We start from the raw sequence: 18,764 nt of genomic DNA on the forward strand, positions 1-18,764 counted from the left end.
CCTCCGTGTCCCAGGAGGGAAGGGACATGCACGCACTCTCTGGGGATCGCATTTTCACGCTCTGCTCCTCCAGCACCTGAGTTCCCCTCCCCTGCAGCTCCTGGTCCCTCCAGAATCCCAGCTCAGCAGGGGGCAGTGGTACTCCTTGCAGTGGCCACATTGCCTCCTCTCTTGCCTGTGTTAGAGTCACACTGGCTTTCCTAGAGAGCTGAAAAAGCATGAAGACCAGTGTCCCCACAGGTCGCTCACATACCAGTACACTGTGCCCTCTACTGGGAAAGATGTTTGCGTGGCTGGCTCTTCTACTGTTCACAGTTGAGTCACCTCTGGCCTGACCACATCACCCGCTGATGCTCATGCACCCACCCACTCTTCTTTCCTGGGTGTGCATCCCATCCCGCTTAGAGCTGGGGCTTGGAGAATCTGTTTGCGGATCAACGCTTGGTGCAGCCGCCCACTCTGGTGGCTCCGCTCACACGGGATCACTCAGCTTGGACAGCGGCTGCACTTTCAGCCAGGCGTCCTGCATCCCAGTCAGGGTCTTTGAGCTCCTGCTGCAGCTCTGGACTAACCTTAGAAACCTCCCCTTACACGTTCTGCTTGAAGGGCTCTAAGCAGGTCTAAGCACACCATTTCCAGACCTCAGGGCCTGGGGATGTGAGTAGGAGGCAGGGTCCCTGCCCACTGACCTCCTGACGCCAGGAACCCAAAGTCTAGGCCAGTGATGGCGAACTTATGACACACGTGTCAGAGGTGACACGCGAACTCCTTTTTTTGGTTGATTTTTCTTTGTTAAATGGCATTTAAATATATAAAATAAATATCAAAAATATAAATCTTTGTTTTACTATGGTTGCAAATATCAAAAAATTTCTATATGTGACACGGCACCAGAGTTAAGTTAGGGTTTTTCAAAATGCTGACACGCCGAGCTCAAAAGGTTCGCCATCACTGGTCTAGGCCATATTGTTCTTTCCAGAGCTGGCACCACTGAGAAATGGGGGGTTTGGAGCAGGACACCATCAGAGAGCTGGCTTGAAGCAACATCAAAAGGGGCTGCCCCATTAATCCAGACCTAGACTGGGAGCCACTGCCAGGCAGGACCAGGGCAGACCTCTACTGCCCCAGGGTCTCCACTGAACGCACCCTTGGCTGTGGAGGTTGGCAAGAGCAGCGAGGCTGCAGCTGCTGAGGTGGGAGAGGGCCCCAGTCCATGCAAGCAGGGACCTTTCAAGTGAGGGGTTTCAGGGGTGGACTTTTGAATATTGGTAGATAGGACAAGGTTCTAGGGGACTGGGTGCTTCTTACTAAACTCTATTCCCGCTAAATGCTAAATGCTTTGCAGAAGTAGCTGTAAACAGGAAGCGCTTGACAGGAACTCAACTGGTTAAGTGTAGCCAACTGCAAAGAAATCAACATGTAATTGGTCAAATAGTGTATATAAGCAGTGGCTAAGGCTCCCTTCAGAGGCAGAGTTTTGTATGTGAATCCCTGGTGTCCTTTACTTGCTGCAAGTAACTGAAACTACCTCAGGGTGGCCACATGTCATTCAGGAGTAGAGTACCGTGAGCACTGAACCCTCCTTGTGCTTGGTAACAGTAAGGGAGCTAGATTTCTACGGATGGTTTTTGGTCCTAAATGCACTATGTCGGCTTCTTGGGATGCAGCATCTAGTGGGGTCTTGGGATATTACCTAAGTGAGGGGAAGGTCCATGGGTTGGTGTGAACATTATAGAGGGTTTTACTAGAGTGGGGCAGTGAAGGAATGACTGCATTTCCTGGGCTGTGTGAGCAACAGAGAGCTCTCCCTGAGTGAGGCGGGGCTTAGTGGAGGGAGAGCCACGGGATCATTCTAGGTTACAGGATGTCATGGGTACCTGGCTCATTGGGACTCCTAGGGTCTCTAGGCAAGGTGTGGAAATTGTAAGGCCTTTGGTATTGAGGTGTCTCAAATGGGGCATGGATGAGGCAAGGGGGTAGGAAATCAAGTATCAGGAGGTTCTCAAAATGGGAGACATGTTGGGCATAGGCCTTAGGCCAGACATGTGGTCCCAGGAAGCATGAGCAACCACCCTGCTGAGGGCCTGGCTTTTCCTGAGCAAAATGTCAGAGCTCCTGCCTGGCTTGCCCAGCCCACAGAAGGTCACAAGGCCAGGGGAAGTGTGAGACCAGTTTAATTTGGAAATAAGCTTTGAGTAGCCTCCTGATCAGAAGGAGCCTAAGGCCCCCAAGTGGGGAGGGAGCAGCATGGGAGCTGGCCCTGGTGGTCCCACAAAGCTGGTCCTGCGCTCAGCAGGTACTGGCAGAGCCTGTGGAGAGAATGAGAGTCAGGTCTTCACAACATGGTCACTACACAGATGCCCCCCTCAGCCCTGGGCAACCCCAAGGCTGGGCTGGCTTGAGACAGTCCCGCCTGACACATAGCATATCATTTTTTAACTCTCAAATGCTATGGTCACCCTGACTGATGCCCGGAAGCCCCTCAAAGAAGCCCATCTCACCTGGAGTGATGAATGGAACAGCTTTCTCAGATAAGGGGCTACGGAAGGAACATCAGATTAGTATACTTGGACCTTCTGTCCTCCACCAAGATGCCTGGTGCCCCCTCCCGAGAGGGTCCCCAACTGCCCCCTTGCTATTCTTCCACGGTCATTTTAAACAATAGCAGAGCTCAGAGCTTTCTGATGTGGGGCCCCTTCAGGGTGGATTATCTGTGAATAATCCCACTGCAAGCCCAGGGAGCAGCCACCAAGCTGTCCTTTCTCCAAGTTATAGGCATTTTCCCCACAATAGTCTGCTCAGCTTGAGGTGCACACAATAGGGGCCTTATGCTCACCTGTGCTTGCGATTGTGCTTGCATTTGCACTTGCCACCTGTGAGAGGAAGAGACATCAATGCAAAGGGCCTGGGGACCCTGAGCCACCCCTCTTCTCACATGCCCTCCCTCCGCCCCATCCCGCCAGCCCCACAGCTCACTCAGGGCGAACAAGATTCCAGCGATGCACAGGAGCGCAGCGCAGATCATCCCGCCCAGCTGCAGGGCCTCCCAGTCTAGGAGAGGAGAGGAGAGAGCTGGGCAGCCTGCTCCACCCCGCACTCTGGCAAGGTATTTGTGAGCACAGAAAAAAAAAAGGGGGGGGGGGAGGCGGGTTTAAGGGATGATCAAGGAAGGCTTTTCTGAATGGTGGCATTTCATCTGAGTGAGGAGGGAGCTCAAGGGCATTTGGGGGCATTGGAGGACAGTGCAGACCCACTGCGGGGCTGGAGGGCAGCAGGGAACTGGGTGCTGAGAAAGGCAAGTGAGAGTGAGGGGAAGGAAGAAGGTTGGTTGAGATACCTGGCCACCCAGCAGCCCATTGCCTGCGCTACTTCCCCAGATCTTCTTCCTAAACATGACGGGTGCCTTCCTTCCATGCTGGAAGGAGGTTCTTTCAAAGGCCAGCCTGCATGTTGGCCTTTGTTCTTGCAAGTGACCACACTGGCGCTTTAATCTCCAGCCCCAGCCCCTGCTGCCCCTCCTTCCTCACCCCCTCAAGCCCCGCTCTGTCTGCACTGGGCTCCACATCACCCTTCACCAACCTCTAGCAGAGGTTCAGGATAGGCGAGGGAAGGGGTGGTGGGAGGGATATCAGCTCTTACCATAAGAGAAGGAACTGTCTTTATCTGTAGGAAAGAAAAAAATAAGTAAGGACCAAAAGTTGGAGGCAGGATGTGGGATCTTAGAGGGACAATGTGGGACAGCAAGACTCACCAATCAGGTCATTGGCTTCCAAGGCAGGCAGGCCTGGGTGGGAGAAGCAGAGGATTTGGTGATCATTCATGACACTGGTCTCAACATGAATCAGCAGGCAGACCTCAGCCCAAAGGGCAAGGGTAACAGCTCATTAGGAGGCACCCTGGGGCTGGTTCCCTCCCTCACACCTCCAGCCCCAGACAGTGCTGCTGAGGTTGTCTCCCATCCCTTAGCCTTCGTCCCCTCACTCACAGCCCTTGCTGCTATTTCTCAGGCTTCCTGCCATTCTTTCTTGCACTCCAATGGGACGGCGTGTTTGTACCTCTACCCTCTCCAGGGAAGCTTCCAACACAGACCCTAGCTGACCCTCTTCTTCCTAAAGAAATGGCGATGCTATTCTCTTCATGCCAAGAGACGGTTACAGGCTTCCCCGAGTTCAATGACCCAGAATAAATTGTGCAATTTCCACCTCTTCCCTGTACTATTATTTCCTGTACTATCTCTTCCCTTTAAATTGACAGTGTAAATGAGAACACATTTATTCGAGCCCTAGCTGATTTGGCTCAGTGGATAGAGCATTGGCCTGCGGACTGAAGGGTCCTAGGTTCGATTCCGGTCAAGGGCACATGCCCGGGTTGCAGGCTCGATCCCCAGTGTGGGGCGTGAAGGAGGCAGCCCATCAATGATTCTCTCTCATCACTGATGTTTCTATCTCTTTCTCCTTCTCTCTTTCTCTCTGAAATCAATAAAAATATATTAACAACAACAACAACACATTTGACATCAGGCCCCCCTTGAGAGATGCTGCCCTGGTCTTCACTGCCTTAGTGGGAATGTGAGTGGCAGAGGGTCACCTCTGGAGGACTCACCTGCCAGCACAAGGAGAAGGCCCCAGGTCACTCCCTCCATGTCACAGCTGCAGGGCAGGGCTGTGGGGGAGGTCAGGCTGGAGTCAGGTGGGAAAGCGGGGCCCCAACCCCAAAGGTGCATTTGCTTGTTGGGCCATCTTGGGCAAGTTACTAACTCCTGTTTCCGCATTAGAGATAACAGTGTGTGTGGAGTTACACGGATTGATTAATAAAAGTGCCTAGAGCAGTGCCTTTGCATAGTGAGTGCCGATAAGGCTTTGTTAAAATCTATGTCAGGCCCTAGCCCATTTGGCTCAATGGATAGAGCCTCGGCCTGCAGACCGAAGGGTCCCAGGTGCGATCCCAGTCAAGGGCACATACCTTAGTTGCAGGCTCCTCCCCAGCTTGGATGTCAGGTGTCAGGGCATGTGCAGGAGGCAACCAATCGATGTGTTTCTCTCACAACAATGTTTCTCTGTCCCTCTCTCTTCTACTCTCTCTAAAAACCAATGGAAAAATATCCTCGGGTGAGGAAAAAAAAAAATCTGTCAGATGTCTGACCCAAGGTCAGGTGAACAGGGCTACTGTTCTAACTCAGGTCCCCCCCCCCCCCTTTTTAAATTAAAAAAAAAAAAGTTAAATTGCAGTTTACATTCAATAGTATTTTGTAATAGTTTCAGGCATACTATGCAGGCTATGATGCCAGCTCTCCTAACCTCACACAAAGGGTGCACCCAGTCCGAGCTGGGCAGAGAAGCCAGCGGCTTACCAGGGAAGTGGGAGGACTGTGAGGGGCAGACAGAGCCTCCCATCCCACCCCAGCCCGGCAGGGACCCTGCTCCAGGCTGCCCCAAATTCCACTCAGAGTACCAGCTGCTATTGGCAGGAAACTGCTTGGTGGGTGGGATATCCATGTTGCCTTAGGGTGCCGGAACTAGTCCCTGGGTGGCCCTACCCTGGAGATAAGGCCCTTCCCAACTTTCTGCAGATTGTTAGCTGCAGGGAGGGATAGGGATGGTCAGTGTTCCATATTGAAGCCATTGCTACTATTTGCTGGGCTCAGCTGGAGGGAAGTCTAATCCACTCTCAGACACTTGACAGCTGTGTGACTCGGGGAGTTACTTATCTCTCTGTGCTTCTTTGTCCTTAAAATGAGAGTGACTAGAATTAGCAGCCTCGCCTCATAAGGTTATGACGGAATTGAGTTAATTTGTCAAGTCTAAGAACAGTACTAGCACACAGTAAAACGTGTTACAATAATAAATACATAAATACCTAGGTCGTACTGCCATGAAGGGTTGGCCTTTAGCGTGCTGCCTCTGAAGGCAGGGGTGTGTCCTCTGAGCAGTCTCTGAAGCCGGCCCTCCTTTAGACTAGCCTGCCTCTCTCTTCCTCTCACGCCCTGGAATTCCTGGATCATGAGGGTTGCAACTCCATTTTACATATTCTTTAGCCAAAGGCTGGCTCCTGTTTCCTCCAGCCCCCAACCCACCACCATCTGACAGTGGTCACAGAATAGACACCTCCAGTTCTCAAACCCCCAAACACGACCCCTGTTACCGAGAACATCCAGGCACCTCCACCCCTTCCTCAGGCTGGTCCTCTGGGCTGTCCCTCTGCCCCCACCCCTCCGCCTAGGCGCCTGAAGTCCTAGCAGCCGCCTACTCACCTGAGAGCCAGTTCTCCTGAGCTCACCTGAGGGCAGGGTGCGCAGAGCAGGTCTGAAGAGGCCGCTGGGGCTGTGTTCAGCTTAGTGGGTTCCAGCTCTTTTTAAACCCAGCAGCCTCGCCTAGGGCAACAATACCTTCCAACAGGAGGGAACTGGTCATACTCTGTAAGATTCCTACAGCTCTCTCTCCCCCGGTTTGCTTTTAAGGAGATGGCTGGCCCTGCCACACCCAGTGCAGAGCAGAGCTCCAGGGCAGCTCAGAGACTGAGGTGGTGGTCAGGGTGAGGGATGAGCAGAACCTCTGACCCTTCCCTTGAGGAGAAGGGGACTTTTAATATATATACCCTTTAATATATATACCCTTAATATATATGTACTATTATATAGTATATATATATATTATATAATAAAAGCCTAATATGTAAATTGTCCCTTCGACCAGGAGTTCGACCAAGGGGCTGGGCCGGCCAGCCACCCACCCGCTTGCCCCTTACCCGGGCTGACCCCACCCTGGCCAGCAGGGGCAGCAGGCAGCCAGGGGAAGGGAGGCCCCAGCCAGCAGCCATTAGGGACCCTACCCGTGCATGAATTTCATGCACTGGGCCTCTTGTAATATATTATGTTTTTATTGATTTCAGAGAAGGGAGAGGGAGAGAGATAGAAACATCAATGATAAGAGAGAGTCAATGATCGGCTGCCTCCTGCATGCCCCACACTGGGGATTGAGCCCACAATCTGGTCCTGTGCCCCAACTGGGAATCAACTGTGGCCTCCTGGGTCATAGCTCGATGCTCAACCACCAAGCTACATTGGCCAGGCATGGCTAGCATTTTCAAAAATATATATTTTATTGATTTTTTACAGAGAGGAAGAGAGAGGGATAGAGAGTTAGAAAATCGATGAGAGAGAAACATTGATCAGCTGCCTCCCACACACCTACTGGGGATGTGCCTGCAACCAAAGTACATGCCCTTGACTGGAATCGAACCTGGGACCTTTCAGTCCGCAGGCCGACGCTCTATCCACTGAGCCAAATTGGTCACGGCATGGCTAGCATTTTAAAAAACATATATTTTTATTTATTTGAGAGAAAGAGAGAGGGAGGGAGAGATAGAAACATCAATGAACAGAGAATTCATTGATCGGCTGCCTCCTGCATGCCCCACATTGGGAATCGGGCCTGAAACCCGGGCATGTGCCCTGATTGGGAGTCATCTGTAACCTCCTGGTTCATAGGTCGATGTTCAACCACTGAGCCATGCCTGCCGGGCATGGCTAGCATTTTTAAGGGCTGTTGCAACCACAATGCTCCTGGTAAAATAGGCCACCATGTTAACATTGGGATAGCCACTAGAGGTCCTGACCCCACACTAGATTCAAGGGGTCTTAGAAATTAAAGGCCATATGACTTACGGGGGACACCTCACTAGATACCAGGCTTTACTCCTAGATTCCCTTGAGGTGACTCTCAAAGTATGTCAAACTCTTATTCCTCCTGCCTGTGGAGGAAAAGGACAAAATTTTGCATTCCTGCGTAAGAACAGAAGAACAAGTTTATTCAAACAGGGCTGATCTCAAATACCAGCTATTAGATAATCCAGATAAAGTATGGTTTACTAATGGCAATAAGTTTAGAAAGAAAGACATTAAGAAAACTAGATATACTGAAGCCTGGCATTGCCTCCTATCGCCTTTGACCGAAGGCTGAGTTCATTGCCTTGACCAGAGTCCTACAGCTGAGAAAGGGACACAAGTCCATATTTACCGACTCCAGGAATGCCTTCCTCCCCCATATGGCAACATAAAAACAACGGGGACTCTTAACAGCAAAGAACTCCCCTATTCAGCACCTTCAGGAAATACTCTCCTACAAACAGTAGTAAAACCTGCAGAGGTAGCTGTAATTCACTACAAAGGACATCAAAGGGAAAACACAAACATTATTACAGAAAACAACCTAGCTGATACTACAGCAAAGAGGGCTGCTTTACAACCAGCCCCACTTCAGGCTGGACTATTCCCACAGAATTCTGTCTACCGACAGAGGCCACAATACACAAAAAAGAAAAACAAAACAATCGTGATTAACAGGGCATGATTAATATTTCTAATAACTACAGCTAGTCCCCAATATTCTATTTTTGCCCCTAACAATTGTTTTACTCTGATTAAAGATAGCACATTCTAACCTGGCTAGGAGTTGTACGCCCCCGGGGCCTGGGAGTCAATGTTGGAATGCAGTCCAGGATAGTTCAAGAATTGCCTATCATCATGGAAAGATTAACAATCTTGTTGTCAAAACAATGGAGTCCCACCCCAGCTTGCATTGCTTATTTCCCCAAACCTGTAATGCCCATCTTGCATACCCATTCTTATTCTTTTTGCCTACTTCCCCATGTAATCTTTGTCCTACCCAAGATAAGCAGCTGGCTTATGGTGGGGTGCAGAGCAGATTTTCATGAATGACCTGCTACTCTCCCATACTGCTGTCTCTGCTTAATTGGCTCAAGCAGTGACCGGCAGCACAGAGAGTTACTGTGATTGTCCGATTTCACAATCAAAGTTAACAAAGCATAATTAATATTTATTATAACTATGGCTAGTCCCCAGTATTCTATTTCTGCCCATAACAAGTTGACATGGAGTCAGGACTGGCCTTGAAGTTCCATTTGCTCAATGGTCCCATTGCTTTTCCTTGGACTGGGTGTTCATGGAGGGGGAGGGCTGGGGCTGATGCACCCCTCAGGATCATCCACCCTCTGACCAGGCCCCACTTTATCCAGGGAGACTGGCAGCTGGAATTCAGAAACCACCCCGGCCCGGGTTTCTTCCCTACCTTCTGGGGGGTGGACGGAGGAGGCCGCCAGCACCAGGATAAGGAGTGGGCCGCCTTCCTCTGTGGGCCCTCAGGCCTGATTCATGTGCTGCTGGCCAACTCTCCTCTTGCCTCTCATTCCACTGCATACCTTTAGGCCAGGGGTGGGCAACCTTTTTGTGATTGCGTGCCAAAACCAGCAAAATCTCTGACTCAAAATTCTTCTGCATGCCAACCCTAATTTTTTGAGAACATGTTACGCCTACTTGATATCTCTTAAGGTCTACGTATGTGAAGAACTTGGAAGAAATAATAAAATTCATTCGAGCGACAAAAACACAGTATATAATGAAAAATGCATTTATTTTTTAATGTATACATGTACACTGATAGTCCGATAGAAAACTTTATGACTCCGTTTGATATTATCAGTGGGACTTTTGCTGCTGCATCACTGATGACAGATTTTTTTTTTTAAATATATTTTATTGATTTTCCACAGAGAGGAAAGGAGAGGGACAGAGAGTCAGAAACACCGATGAGAGAGAAACACCGATCAGCCGCCTCCTGCACACCCCCCACTGGGGATGTGCCCGCAACCAAGGCACATGCCCCTGACCGGAATCGAACCCGGGACCCCTCAGTCCGCAGGCCGACGCTCCATCCACTGAGCCAAACCGGCCACGGCTGATGACAGATTTTACATCAGGTTTATATTTCATGACCTTCAGAGATATGCACGAGCTACTACTTTCATCCGTCAGGCTACTCCTATTACGAGACTTAGCAAAATTCATCACTGAGAACAAAGATTCACAAGCGTATGTGGATGAAAACATGGAGAGTAACGCTGTTGCAAAAGTTTTTTAAACAGAAAAAATTTTCTGGAATGGCATTCCAAGTCCTCAATAGTTCGTTTTCGACACTATTGAAATTGCTCTTCCCCTCTCTCGTCAATCCATGTCTATGATCTTTAAGATAACTTGTTATCTAAAATTATTTACTTATCTAAGATGTACCTACACTGAATTTATCTGAAAAATAAAAAAGTCGATATTAAGAAAAAAACTGTAAATGGAAGATTATAAGAGAGGGTTTCGCGTGTCAGCAAAAGTTACTGGTGTGCCACATTTGGCACGTGTGCCAGGGGTTGCCCACCCCTACTTTAGGCTGTGCCTTTACAGGACCCTGGGCCTCTCTATTCTGCAACCCCCTTTCCCCAATTTCTCTCTGGTCGCTGCTTTTCCCACTGCATGGTGACCAACCGAAGGCAGGGAAGTTGCCTCCCTTATTCCCAATGCCCCGCTATGACACCAATAAATAGACTTTGACTGGATTGGAGGAGGTAATCCTTTGGCTGCTAGTGACCCTCAAGCTGGACCATGGCAATCAAAGGTTCCTCATTTCACCCATGTTCTTGAAATGTATGCTCTGCCTTCCAACCCCACATGGGGACTGTTCCAAGGACACAGCCTTGTGTGTTTTGTACTGAGCTCAGCCTATCAACAACCAGTTCTTGAAGTTCTTGTTATGATTGCAAGATGCCCTTCAGCTATAGCCAGCAAGAAACTTTGAAAAAAAAAAAAAAGCTTTATTACTCCTAGAACCTGGAAATTACACAGCACACCTGGGACCACTCAATGAGGTTGGTGAAACAGGAATTTTAGGAGTAAAATAGGACAGGTTTAGGAAATTTTAGAAATTAAGGGGACCGTGGAGGAAGCACAGGGCTGCAGAGCAGCAGAAGGTATATTTCCATAGAATAGGGGAGCTGAAAAGCTGCAACAGGTACATTTCCATAGGATGAGGGAGCTGGGAACAGCAAAAGGTCTATATTTACAAAATAAAGGGAAGGAAGCCCTTCATCCAGAAGGAGAAGAAGAAAGCCCAAAGGGAATAGGAAAACAATGAGGAAGGGAGAGGGAGAACCTAGCATGTCCCATGTGAGGTGTGACCTTTGAGCACAGGAGTTACTCTAGTAACCACTCTAGGAGAAGAGTGACCAATCAGAGGGGCTATCAAGGTACCAGGATCTGCAGCCTTTATAAGCCATAGGGAAAAGGAACTAAGTGTTGTGCCCAGATTTCAAGAGTCCCAAGAACCCACAGGGAGCCAGCGAGTCCGATGCAAAAGCAAAGAGTCATTTATTTCAAACCTAGGTTTGGCTCCCCTGCCCCCCCCCTTACTGGCACAGCAGCAGGTGGCAGAGAGGGAAAACTCTGTGTGGAGAGAGGTTTTATAGGGGCTTGGGGTAAGGGGAGGAGAAAGGACTGTGGGCCCTGCCGATTGGCCAGGCGCGAGTCGGTGTCTCATTACACAGGATGTGGTCATAGTGATGGCGTGCACTTCCCTTGACTATCATTGGCCAGTCCAGAGAAATCCTGGGCGTGGCCAGCAGCGGCTTGGCTTCCACGAAGAAGCCTTGCTGAGCACATGGCCAAGGTAAGATGGAGGGCATAGCCCTTACCCTGGGGCAAGGTGGAGGGCATAGTCCTTGCCCTTTCATCAGTGGGACCCTTTCCCCCTCCCTACTTGGGGGTCCATTCTGTGGGACTCTTTCCCACTCCCCATGTGGGAGTCTGTACTTGTTCTTCAATAAATCTCCACCTTTACTATACCACTTTCTGTCCGTGGATTCATTCTTCGATTCCAGTGGACAAAGAATCCGGGTTCCAGTCCAAAAATTTCCTTTCATTGGAAACAGAGAGAAAGAGAGAAAGAGCCTGGGTTCTGCAAGTATTAGGGTTGAGGGTGGGAGCCTAGGGTTTCGTGGGCTCACACTTCTTTGGTGGATTCAAAACATTAGAACTGGAATTTAAAGTCCGAGAAGAGAAAGAAAAACAAGTAGTCCTAATGACCAGTTATTGAAATCAAATTTCTTAGAGCAAAGAAGTCTCAATGGAGGGAGGCGACCTGGTTCTTTAGCTCTTTATCTATATGACTAGCCATGTGTTTCTTTGAGATAGCCTTCTTTGAAATGGATATTTCATACTTGGGCAATCAAAGCTTAAGTCAGAGGCTAGCATTACAAAAATAAATATAATAACTGCCAGGGCTAACACTAAAACTTGAGAGAGAAAGGTGTTGTTGAGAACAGTTTTTGATGGGACTGTACCACTGCGCCCAGTTAAGGGCTCTATATAAACGTTTAAGATTCTGGCCGGCAGATGCAGATATTTACTCCCCTGGTGCTTGACCAAGACAATAAGTTCCCTTGCTTGTTAAACCTCCACCTATCTATCTGAAGTGGTCTGCCTCTTTCTTCGGTCTCTCCCTCTCCTCCATGTAGGCAGCCAGTTTTCCAACCAATGATTCTTGAGTCAGTGAGGACAAGAAGCCATCAGACGCTCCCAGTGCTGGGGGCAGGGGACAGACAAGGCCCCACCGGCAGGGCAGGGGGAATTCAGGTGAGTAGGAAGGGAGGGGGGCATTTCTCCTGTGAATATGTTGCATTTCCTCATGAAATTTTTCATGGAGCTCAGTTTTCAAGATTCAGCTTCTGCACAGAGTTTGACCAGAGGTTCTGAGGTCAGAAAGAGCTGGATTTGCAGCCCAGCTCTGCCACTCGCTTTCTGGGGAATCTCAAGAAACGTCATCATTCTGGGCTTCATTTAGTTCCCTTTCCCATAAAATGGAGCAATGGCAGGTTTTACCTGGGAGGTTTGGGGTGGAAGTGCTGCAGGGGCTCTGGGCCACCCTATCAGCCCTCAATGTGGACTTTCAGAGTGCATGCCTCTCAGGCCTGGTGTGTGGAAAGTTCACCTCAAGATTCAGAAGAAACATTAATAGCCACATACTTTGGAGTCAAATGCAGGCTCTGTTAGTTACTTGCTATGTGCACTTGAGCAACTGACTGAACCTGTTTACTTATCTATAAAGTGCCTGCTTTGAATGTTTATGGTATGATGACATCTGATTAGGCTGCTCAGTTCGCAGGAGCTGTTAACTGGAGTTGGGAATCGCCCTGATGTACACAGAGAGGGATCTGCAGCATGAGAAAAGGGGGATCATCATTAGCGAGATCCCGATGGGAAAACTTTATTCCAGAGAAAAGAAAGGTCTTGCACAAGGTCACACTCTGGACACTCAACCAGTTTCTAGTCTCCCCTGCTGAGTTCTTCTGCCCTGTCAGGCTACAGTGGGAAATAAGCAGCAAGAAAGCAGGCATTTGCAGGAAGGGGACACTTTAAGTCCCAAGTGCCATCTTTGCTTTGGAAGGTCTCCATGAAATATGAAAAGAACTTCAGATCCACGGCTCCAGAGGGTCTAGTGCTTTTGCCCTACAGCTTCTGACCTCTTCTGACCAGCTACTATCCCTATTACCACCAGGGATTATCACCTTCAACAAGTAGAAAGGAAAAGTCACCTGAGCTAGGTGATATTGACACTGGTCCAAGGTAGAGGACCGGTTAGGTCTGGGGCAGAATCAGGAAGAGGAAGAGGATCCTAGCTACCTGTGAGTAATGTCTGCAAGCACCATGGTAAGTCATCACCTCATCTCTTCTTGCCCAAGTTGGCTGTAGGTGTAGGTGTACCATGGCTGAGTCCTGCATCTGACCCCTTCGAGAGGCCCCATAGACTGTACACTCAGTGATGGGGAGCAATGGAAGTGGTGTCAAGTCAGTTCCTAGGTTAATGAATTGTTTTCTTAGATATTAAACCCAGTACTTGTAAATGGTCACAAAACTAGGTACAGAAAACATTAGAAGCTTTACATATTAAGATGTATTTACTATACTGTCCTTTTATTCCTTAGGAGTGTTTAGAATGAACAACTACTCTCTCAAGATGTGATTCCTGAGGGCTGGACTGGCAGTGAAGCATGTTTTCAGGAAGTCACATTCAAGGAGGGTTGCCCACTGGCCCTGCTTCTTGGATATGCATTTCTTTTGTTGTTGTTGTTCATCCTTATCCGATGATATTTTTTCCATTGATATGTATTTATTAAATATATTTTTATTGATTTCAGAGAGGAAGGGAGAGGGAAAGAGAGATAGAAACATCAATGGTGAGAGAGAACCATTGATCAGCTGGTCTCTGAACACCCCACACTGGGGATCAAGCCTGCCAGCTGGGCATGTACCCTGACTGGGAATTGAACCGTGACCTCTTGGTTCAACCATTGAGCCACACTGGCTGGGCTTTTTCTGTTGATTTTTAGAGAAGAGTGGAACAGAGGGAGGGGGAGAGAGAGAAACATCCATGTGAGAGAGACACATCAATTGGTTGCTTCCTGCACACACCCTGGGATGGAACCTGCAACCCAGGTATGTGCTCTTGACTGGGAATTGAACCTGCGACTCTTCGGTGCTCGGGCAGACACTCTAACCACTGGGTCACAGTGGCCAGGGCTTGGATATACATTTCTCATCCGAATCCCTAGAGCCATCCATTTGGGTCTGATTTTTTATCTACTACACTAGAGGCCCGGTGCATGAAATTTGTACACTTGTGCGGGGGGGGGGGGGGGAGGAGGGAGGGGGCGGGGTGTCCCTCAGCATGGATTGCAAGAGGGCACAGGCCAGGCTGAGGGACCCCACTAGTGCATGATAGGAGCCGGGGAGGCATGTGGGAGGTTGGTCAGCAGGGGAGGGACCGTGGGAGGGCTCCAGGGCATGTCTGGCCTGTCTCACTCAGTCCGTTTGGCCAGACCCCAGCAGCAAGCTAACCTACCAATTGGAGTACTTGCCCCCTGGTGGTTAGTACACATCACAGTGAGCGGTTGAGTGGCTTTAGCATATCATTAGCATATTATGCTTTGATTGGTTGAATGGCAGCCTGGCCGACCAGACACTTAGCATATTAGGCTTTTATTATATAGGACTAGAGGCCCGGTGCACAAAAATTTGTGCACTGGGGGGGGGGGGTCCCTCAGCCCAGCCTGTGCCCTCTCGCAGTCTGGGACCCCTCGGGAGATAACGACCTGCTGGCTTAGGCCTGCTCCCGGGTGGCAGAGGGCAGGCCCAATCCCTAGGTGCAGCCCCTGGTCGGGCTCAGAGCAGGGCCGATTGGGGAGTTGGGGCGCCGCCCCCTGTCATGCACAGAGCAGGGCAGATTGGGAGGTTGTGATGCCACCCCCTGTCACGCACAGAGCAGGGCCAATCAGGGGGTTGGGGCACTGCCCCCGTCACGCACAGAGCAGGTCCCATCGGGGGTTGGGGCACCACCCTCTATCACCCACAGAGCAGGGCCGATCAGGGGGTTGGGGCGCTGCCACTCTCACACTCAGGGCAGGACTGATGGGGAGGTTATGGCTCTACCCCGTCACACACAGAGCAGGGCCTGGGGGGGGGGGGTTGGGGAGCTCCCCCCTATCAGGCACAGAGCAGGGCTGCTCAGGGGGTTGGGACCTCGCCCCCTGTCACACACAGAGCCGCAGGGCGATCAGGGGGTTTGGGCGCTGCCCCCTGTCATGCTGATCCCGGTGCCAGGAGGCATATTACCCTTTTACTATATAGGGTAGAGGCCTGGTGCATGGGTGGGGCCAGCTGGTTTGCCCTGAAGGGTGTCCTGGATCAGGGTGGGGGTCCCCACTGGGGTGCCTGGCCAGTCTGGGTGAGGGACTGAGGGCTGTTTTCAGGCTGGGAGTGACTGAAGTTCCCAACTGCTCCTTTTTTTCTTTTTCTTTTTTTTTTTTATTCTGGGCCAGCTTTACCTTGAGGCTTGGCTCCAGCTCTTAGGCCTCCGCGGCTGAAAGTAGGTTTCTGGCCTTTGCTTACAATGTTGCGAATCTGCTGGCTGAAGTCCGGCGGTATTTGTTACAATGTTTCTTAAACTGCCCGCTCAGAGGCCTGCAGCCGCAGGCGGGGAACGTTGGTTTCCTCCAACGATCCTCCGTCACTGAGGCAAGCAAGCCTCATGTTAGTTTCAAGCTGCCTGGCTGCCAGCCGCCATCTTGGCTGACAGTTAATTTGCATATCTCGCTGATTAGCCAATGAAAAGGGTAGCGGTCGTATGCCAATTACCATGTTTCTCTTTTATTAGTGTAGACTAGAGGCCCGGTGCACAAAAATTTGTGCACTGGCGGGGGGGGGGGGGAGGCGGTCCCTCAGCCCCACTTGCCCCCTATCACATACTGGGAGCCCTAGGGGATGTCCTACTACCTGCTCCCTGCTCCCCTTGGGGAGTGGGCCTAAGCCACAGTCTGGCCTCCCTTTGTGGGAGTCAACCAGGCTGATCAGGGGAAGGCCGCAGCCCCATCACCGCACTGTTGCAGCCACTGCCAGTCAGGGCAGCCACCAAGATGTTTTCATCAACATGGACTCCAGTCCCTTTACCATGAAAAAATCCATCCATCCATCCTTCCATCTTCCTTCCTCCTTCTTTCCTCCCTCCCTCCCTTCCTTCCTTCCTTCCTTCCTTCCTTCCTTCCTTCCTTCCTCCTTCCTTCCTTCTTTCCTTCCTTCTTCCTTCCTTCTCCTCACCTGAGGATATGTTTCCATTGATTTTTAGAGAATGTGGAGGGGAAAGGGAAAGACAGAGAGAAACATCAAAGTGAGAGGAACACTTTGATTGGTTGCCTCCTGCATGAGCCCTGACCTGGGCCCAGGCCAGGGAGGAACCTGCAACCTAGGTACATGCCCTTGGTCAGAATTGAACCCAGAATCTGTGTTGGGCAGGCCAAGGCATTACCCACTGAGCCAAACCAGCTAGGGCAGGATATGACATTTCTTAATCCTCCAGCAGCAGACCTTCCTTTTTTTCTCCAGGAGTGTAGTAAAAAAACCCTAGATCACCTATTTGGACTCTCATTACCCAAGTTACTAAGAATATTACCAGTGACCACAGGGAGCTTAGCCAATCAGCAGTCAGAAAAGGTGTTTCCTCTGTAGTTCACACCAATTGCCAGTATGGCCCCTGCCGGGCCTAAAGCCTCTGGAGAGTTATTAGCCCTGGGCCGGGTCACCCCCAGCTCCCCGCCGCTGCCACCACCATCGCTGGCTGGCTCCTCCTTGGCCCAAGCTTAAAGCCTCAGGCTGAAGTTTTAGGCCTGGGCTGGGGCACCCCCAGCTCCCCACAGCAGCTGCCACCGCCATCAAGGATCGCTGGCTGGCTCCGCCCTGATTTCCCGCCGCTGCAGCCATCAATGATCCCTGGCTGGCTCCTCCCCGGCCCAAGCCTAAAGCCTCTCTGGTTGAAGTGTTAGGCCTGGGCCTGGGCCGGCGCCCCCCGCCCCCCCAGCTCCCTGCCGCTGATCACTGGCTGGCTCCCCCCGGCCCGGGCCTAAAGCCTCAGGCCGAGGCTTTAGACCTGGACCGAGGCACCCCCAGCTCCCCGCCACCAATCACTGACTGGCTCCGACCCGGTTCCCTGCCAAAATCGCCATCAATGATCCCTGGCTGGCTCCGCCCCAGTCCAAGCCTAAAGCCTCAGGCCGAGGGTTTAGGCCTGGGCTGAGGCACCCCCAGCTCCCTGCAGCCGCCTCGGCCATCAAGGATCGCTGGTTCATGATTGCTGGCTGGCTCCGCCCCATTCCCCGCCAAAGCCGCCATAAACTATTGCTGGCTGGCTCCGCCCCAGTCCAAGCCTAAAGCCTCTGGCTGAGGCGTTAGGCCTGGGCCAGACCCCTCCATGCTCCCCACCATCAACGATCTCTGGCTGGCTCCTCCCTGACCCAGGCCTAATGCCTCAGGCTGAGGGTTTAGGCCTGGGCCGGGGCACCCCCAGCTCCCTGCAGCCGCTGCCATCAACAATCGCTGGCTGGCTCCTCCCCGGCCCAAGCCTAAAGCCTCTGGCCAAGGCTTTAGGCCTGGACTGGGGCACCCCCAGCAACCCGCCACCACCGATTGCTGGCTGGCTCTGTCCCGGTTCCCCGCTGCAACTGCCATCAAGGATCCCTGGCTGGCTGGACTGGCCCAAGCCTAAAGCCTCTGGCGGAGGCTTTAGGCTTGGGCCCGAGCACCCCCAGCTTCCTGCCGCTGCTGCCATCAAGCATAGCTGGCTGGCTCTGCCTGGTTCCCCTCCGCTGCCGCCATCAATGATTGCTGGATGGCTCAGCCCAGGCCCCAGCCTAAAGCCTCAGTCTGAGGCTTGGGGCTAACATATGCAAATTAGCCGCCATCTTGGCTGTCGACTAATTTGCATATCTCGCTGATTAGCCAATGAAAAGGGTAGCGGTCGTACGCCAATTACCATGTTTCTGTTTTATTAGATAGGATGGGAGAGCTAGGAAAGAGGCACTAAGACCTCAGATGATGAAAGGCTGGGAGGAGTGGGTGATGGAGAGCCAGCCTCAGTTGGGTGGGTGCAGATGAAAGCCTGGAGGTATCAAAAGCTGAGAGGAAACTGCTAGATCCAGCTCTGAACTATTTTTTCCCTCTGGACTCAGCACTGCAAAACATACGAAGGACCTTGTGTGGAAGGAGAGAAGTCTATTGCCAAGAGTGGGCTGAAAATCAGCACTCACACCTAGGACTCCCTCCTCTGATCAAATCATTGCCACAGCTCCCACACTCCCAAACTGTGCTTTCCCCCTTCTCCAAGCACTGCCTATTGTCCTGTGAGAAAGATATATCCTAAAAGCCACTGATTTCCCTGAGGAAAGGTAATGAAATAGGACATTCTAGCATTGCCAAAGGTAAAATGAAAGGGAAGTGGCTTATATCTTGTCTGGTATATAGAGGTGAGGAGATAGAAGAAGAGGGCTAGGTAGAAGAGGGATAGGAAGAGAGAGGCGGGACCACAGGGGCTGGGAAATGG

General features: G+C 51.1%; 1 protein-coding gene across 3 annotated transcripts; it reads right to left on the reverse strand.

The window, feature by feature from the left end:
- Positions 1 to 2,160: 2,160 nt before the first annotated feature.
- On the reverse strand, positions 2,161 to 6,417 carry FXYD4 (FXYD domain containing ion transport regulator 4). 3 transcript variants are annotated; one of them, XM_059662161.1, is made up of 8 exons: positions 6,277 to 6,417; positions 4,603 to 4,662; positions 3,752 to 3,784; positions 3,640 to 3,663; positions 2,977 to 3,051; positions 2,837 to 2,873; positions 2,502 to 2,539; positions 2,161 to 2,309 (listed from the first exon to the last, which is right to left on the reverse strand). In XM_059662161.1, the coding sequence occupies exons 2-8, from the start codon at positions 4,640 to 4,642 to the stop codon at positions 2,290 to 2,292; spliced, it is 267 nt and encodes an 88-aa protein (XP_059518144.1). In that variant the 5' UTR covers positions 4,643 to 4,662; positions 6,277 to 6,417; the 3' UTR covers positions 2,161 to 2,289. The 3 variants fall into 3 exon arrangements, with proteins under 3 accessions (XP_059518144.1, XP_059518143.1, XP_059518142.1); XM_059662160.1 differs by having other exon boundaries at positions 6,251 to 6,390; XM_059662159.1 differs by lacking the exon at positions 6,277 to 6,417 and having other exon boundaries at positions 4,603 to 5,007.
- Between the last annotated feature and the right edge of the window lie 12,347 nt (positions 6,418 to 18,764).

The sequence above is a fragment of the Myotis daubentonii genome, chromosome 13 (genome assembly GCF_963259705.1).
Source record: "Myotis daubentonii chromosome 13, mMyoDau2.1, whole genome shotgun sequence".
Classification (NCBI taxonomy): domain Eukaryota; kingdom Metazoa; phylum Chordata; class Mammalia; order Chiroptera; family Vespertilionidae; genus Myotis; species Myotis daubentonii.

What these genes read in the sequence shown, in the direction of transcription:
- FXYD4 (XM_059662159.1), bottom strand. Translation starts at nt 4,771, where the DNA reads ATGCGGAAACAGGAGTTAGTAACTTGCCCAAGATGGCCCAACAAGCAA. An exon ending in TGGAATCTTGTTCGCCCTGA is followed by an intron (nt 2,874 to 2,976) that starts GTGAGCTGTGGG and finishes TTCCTCTCACAG; the next exon opens with GTGGCAAGTGCAAATGCAAG. An exon ending in TGTTCCATTCATCACTCCAG is followed by an intron (nt 2,310 to 2,501) that starts GTGAGATGGGCT and finishes TTCTCTCCACAG; the next exon opens with GCTCTGCCAGTACCTGCTGA.